We start from the raw sequence: 5586 nt of genomic DNA, 5'->3' as shown, positions 1-5586 counted from the left end.
ATTCCTTTTTTAAGCTACACGTGGATAGGCTATACAGACTAAAATTTATTATTTTGTTATTTCACCTAGGTGATTCCCCAAGAGCTATAAATATTACAAGGAGCCTTGCTGAAATGATCGCAAAGGACCTGCAACCTCTCTCTGTCGTTGAAGATGAGGGTTTTAGGAATTTTGTCAAGACACTGGATCCACACTACAGAATTCCAAGTAGGAAAAATTTGATGAAAGGGAAAATACCAGCACTGTATGAAGAGTGCCACTCAAGGGTGAAAAAATGTCTAGATGGTGCAAATAGTGTTGTACTCACAACAGACATGTGGACATCAAGAGCCACAGAGGCTTACTTAACTGTCTCATGCCACATTATTGATGAGAACTGGCAAATGCAAGCCTATGTTCTAGAAACCTGTAGTTTTCCAGGACAACACAGCGCTGAAAACATTTGCTCAGAATTGAACAGAGTCACTGATGAATGGGGCATAACAGATAAAGTTCAGGCTGTAATCACAGATGATTGAGCGAACATTGTTGCGGCTGTGCGCAAAGCAGGGTGGGCACATTATCCATGTTTTGCACATACCCTAAATTTAGTAGTAAAAGACTCCATTAAGGCTCTCCCTGATCTTCTTCACATCCAGCAGAGATGCAGTGCTATTGTAGCTTTCTTTCACCACAGCACAAGAGCAGCAGAGAAGCTCAAAGAAGTTCAGAACCAACTTAAGTTTCCAGAACACAAACTGATACAGTCAGTTGAAACAAGGTGGAACTCTGTGTTCTATATGTTTGAGAGACTGTTAGAGCAGAAGGAAGCTGTTACTACAGTCCTCTGTCTTCTTGGAAAGACATCCCTGTGCTTAAGTGAGGAAGACTGGTCCACGATCACTGTTTCCATTGAAGCTCTGAAACCATTTGAGGAAGTCACAAGAGAGATATCAAATGAAAAACATGTTTCAGTTTCGAAAGTGATTCCCCTGGTGTCACTACTTCTGAGATCAACAGCATCTTATGAGTGCCAAGGTAGCAAGATAGCTGCTGAGCTGTCAGCACAATGCCAACGTCGTTTCAGAGGTATTGAAACCTTTTATGGTCTTGCTGTCAGTACCTACCTGGATGCAAGATTTAAAAACCTGGGGTTCCGTGACATGGCAAATGTTGAATCTCTGAAAGGGCGACTCATCACAGAAATTCAGCTATTGAGACAGAGCTCAACCTCTTCAGTGTCAGCTGCTGATTTAAGGTCAAGCCTGGCCACCAGCTCTACCTTAGCAATGGCTACTGCAACTACCTCATGCTCCCCTGCAGGGGCAGCTGCTTCCCCTCCTGCACTAAAATGTGGGATATGGGCAGAGTTTGACTCTCAAGTCCTTGCATCCCAGCAGCATCGTACGACTGGCACTGATGCCATAATTGAAATGCGCCGTTACTCAGAAGAGAAGCCAATTCCACGTGACCAAGATCCACTACTTTGGTGGAAAATTAATGAGCCAACATTTCCCTCTCTTAGTACGCTTGCCAAGAAACACCTGGGAGTCATTGCTTCATCTGTACCTGCAGAAAGGATTTTCTCAAAGGCCGGACAGTTAATAAGCCAGAGAAGAAGTGCAATAAAAGGGAAACATGTAAACATGTTATTGTTTCTGAACAAAAACCTGTAACTCAGTAGTTTTCAACAGGATGACAGAGCATCGAAAGGGGTTCTCTGTGAAAACTGTCATAGGGCTTTGTGGGTAAAAAGCTAATAGCGAAGACAGTGTGCGAAAAGGGAAATTATTTAATCTGTTATATTAGTGAGTCTTAACAAAACAGTAAACAAAACAGCTGCTTTGTTTTCTAGTAATAATTTTGTGCACTTTATGTTTTGTTAAAGCCAGTTAAGTACTGTTAAAGGGAGAAATTTTTTTGTTACTATATTATTGTTTAATGTATTTTAATTTATAGCATTATTCTGTTTTTAATGTTACTATTCTCGATAATTTCATGCACAGTTCATGTTTGCAAATTGAGTTTATTATAATAATATATTGTTTTCATATTTGAAATATGTCCTGGTTTTTTTTACCTGACACATGACTAATTACAGGCACACTAAGAGCAAATCACAACATCTTTTAGTGGTTATGAAAATGCATTCAGATTTAGCATAATAATTATGCAATCACTTCATAAATTTTGACACACTGATATCCCCTATACAAGAAAGTGAATGTAATTTATATTGTGTGCTTAAAAAAAAAAAATCGGTATCGGCGATATTGGCCCTGTATTTATTTGGTATCGGATCGATACCAAATTTTACAGTATCACCCAACTCTACCTCATAATGCATTGTGTTACTCACTTTGACTGATGTCATGATAAAAATTTCTGTGTAAGCTGTATTGTTCCTACCTTTTCCATAATCTGCAATCTTGTGTTCAAATTATTCAACAAAGAACTTCAGCCATTTCTTCTCAACTATTTCAACAAAGAACTTCAGCCATTTCATCTCATTCTTCAGCCGTTTCAGCAACTGATTTCAGGCAATTTCAGGATGATCTTTCAGCATATCAGCATCCACACGCATTTTTGACAGGAAATGCATTTCTCTAGTTGTATTTTGCATTTTGTCATTATGTTATGTTTTGTGGACTGTTCTTGTGTTTTGCACCTCAGGACTACCGTATGAACATATTTTTAAGTTATGCTGTCTGACCAACAGTCAGAAGCCTTTCAAAAATATTAGGTGAGAAATCCATTTGTAAAGCTAGTTTTTAGCAAAACTGGAACCAACAAGTATTTGATATTTCTGCTTTGTATATGACTGAACACTTGATGAGCAGAACAGTCACTGATTAGTTTTAATTGTCAATTGAGCATTTATTATTTGTTTACCAGAGTTGATGGTATGGTGCTATACAGTGCTCAGTTTTGTAATCCATTTGCATTGTGTTTCTACCATGCAACCCCAACAGGGCTCCATAGTTTTATAAGTAGTTTTGTATTTTGTAAATTAATATTATTATAGTTCTGTAGTTACTCTTATGCCTGGCGAGACTACAACATTTGTTTGTCTTATACGATAGTCACTATGTCAGATTACACGATTATGGAGTCATACATTCTTGATTGATTGATCAATCAGGTCTGATGCTGTTTGACCATTCCAACACCCTACGACCGTTGGGTCAAGCTATTATTTGGGATTACATCATGTAGTCTGAACTTGGCATTGGTACATTCTTTCACTTCTGTTTGCTGTGATAGCATGCTTTAAATCCAACTTATTCACCTGTCTGGGTTCTCGTTGTAGGTCATCACCACTCAGTGCAAACAGGACAGTAAGGTGGCTGATGGCTACCACAGAAGGGAGATGCGCAAGCCTGCTACCTTCTTCAACCACAGCTTTGAACTGCCTTACACTAATCCTTATTTTGAGCCAACACTTAATTCTCCTCTTCAGGACAGACAGAGGGTAAAACATGAGAGCCTGGATGACTTACAGGCATCTACATACTTTGGTCCAGCCACAGTTTCTGATTGTATTAGCAGTAGGAAGCACAATAATAAAGCAGGGAAGCAGCCAGCATGGCCAGTGAAGAGCCTCAGTCTTAATACAGAAGATGGGCCTCCAGAGCTTGAGAGGTCATTTCTGAAGAGCAAACCACTCCAAGAAAACCACCGCTGCACTATTAACATCAGCACTGACAATGAGCAACATTTTCAGAGTCCAAAGGAAAAGGTAGCAGCTTCTCCTTCTGGCTTTGCAAAGATAACCAAGGATGTGGCACGGATTGCAAGTGGGCCTGTGGGTTTAGACCAAAGAGAGTCAACCAAAAGGATTAGGGACAAAAATATGAACAGTTCATCCTTTCAGGGAGGGGAAAGTTCCTCTAGTGTTGGGACTCAAACAGAGCAGGTTGAGCAGAGGAAGGGGACGCAATACCCAGCTAAGCACAGTGACAGAGAAAGATATGGCTTCAAACATTCTGATGAGGACTCTGAGATTGTTAGTGATGACATAAGTGACATTTTTCGTTTTTTGGATGATATGAGTGTTTGTGACTCTCTGGGAGTTGTCCAGTCATCCTACTACAACAGTAACGGATCTCTCTCTCAGGTAACGCTGAAGTCTGAAGGTGAGAGCTCTCCTGAACACAGCACGGTCAAACTTGCAAAGTCTAAACTGGACCATCTCTTCCATTCACTAGAAAACACAGATGATGAGCTCAAATCAAGTGTTTGTAAACTGGTAATGAGGATTGGTGAGATTGAAAAGAAGCTGGAGTCTCTGTCAGGGGTTCGCAGTGAGATTTCCCAGGTGCTCTCCAAACTCAACAAGCTGGATGAGAAGATACAAGATCCCGAGGCTAATGGGAGACACGGGGAGACGGCCTCTGCATCCAGATCAAATAGCACCCCTGACAAGCCACTCTCCCACCCACATCCACATCTCGACCTCACCCTCTCACCTCGTGTTTTCCAGTGCCACACCACTGGCCACAATGTCAAAGCCGACAATGGCCAGACAGGGAATTTTTGCTGCTCAGATCGGAGTAACAATGATTGTCTCAGAGTTAAGGCTCTGAAGAAGAGCATGTTCATCAGGAGGTCATCTCACTCACTCAATGAGGAGAACAGTGCCACTGAGTCAAAGGTTACCAGCATCACCAACTCTCCACGGGACTGGAGGACAGTGTCCTATTCCTGTCACCCTGGAGACGAGAGCAAGGACAGAGACAAAGACATCAAGGAGAGACACCAGAGAGCCAAAGAGGTATGAACACCTTTTCTTTTAATCGCTTTTAAAGACAGAAATACAGAGTATGTGACATAAGTAAGACAGTAAACATGGATTCAGTAAATAATCATAATTAAACAGACAGCGTGACGTAACAGAAGCATCAAATATAAATACATGTTTGTACCATATGGATACAAAGGCATAGGGCTTTATTTTCCTGTCAGTGCAAAGCGAGCATAGCTTCAAACAAAGCTGTGCCTCAGCTAGCATAGCTTTATGCTACTTTCTTTGGGTGCATTTTTTGTGCATTAGTGTGTTTGGTATTTTCCTGGAATCAGTGTATGTACTTACACTGAGGTGGCACAGCTGAAGTCGTGTTATCCCACTTCCACACACATATGTAAATGCAGTGCTGGGTTGGAGTGTAATCACTATAAATACACACAAATGCCACACTGGGGCTTAGGTTTATGCATCACACCCATGGGTGTAACTGTTATTATAGGAGCACAGGCCACCATAAGGCATTCATTCTGGCCTGTTGTGGTCAGTTCAAATAGCAGAAAACACCTGACTTTTTCACTGTTTTTGGATGTTCTAATCAAAGAAATACCAAAATCAAGCAACAGGGGAATATTAATGTTTATATTTATGGAGGAGACCATGGTGATTACACTCCAACCAATGCTGCATTTACATACACTATATTTGTGTGGGAGTGTGAAATGTCTTGTTAACAAATGGTAAATTGTCTTATTTATACTTGTATAATACTTTTCTATTAAGAACCCTTGGGTGATGTGCAGAGTTGTGGCAACTACAGAGGTATAAAGTTGATGAGCCACACAATGAAGCTATGGGAAAGA

The 5586-nt window shown here is 40.7% G+C and overlaps 1 protein-coding gene across 2 annotated transcripts in view; it reads left to right on the top strand.

Annotated features, from left to right (window-relative positions):
• minar1 (membrane integral NOTCH2 associated receptor 1) overlaps window positions 1-5586 on the top strand; it is a 67339-nt gene that overhangs the window by 4775 nt on the left and 56978 nt on the right. For both annotated transcript variants that reach the window (XM_020586234.1, XM_020586233.1), the window contains exon 3: window positions 3290-4753. In XM_020586234.1, the coding sequence (XP_020441890.1) occupies window positions 3290-4753 (1464 nt within the window). The remainder of the gene's footprint in view (window positions 1-3289; window positions 4754-5586) is intronic.

The sequence above is a fragment of the Monopterus albus genome, unplaced genomic scaffold, assembly GCF_001952655.1.
Source record: "Monopterus albus unplaced genomic scaffold, M_albus_1.0 scaffold399.1, whole genome shotgun sequence".
NCBI lineage: Eukaryota > Metazoa > Chordata > Actinopteri > Synbranchiformes > Synbranchidae > Monopterus > Monopterus albus.
The sequence above is the reverse complement of the archived record's forward strand: the minus strand, read 5'-3'. Positions and strand labels throughout refer to the sequence as shown.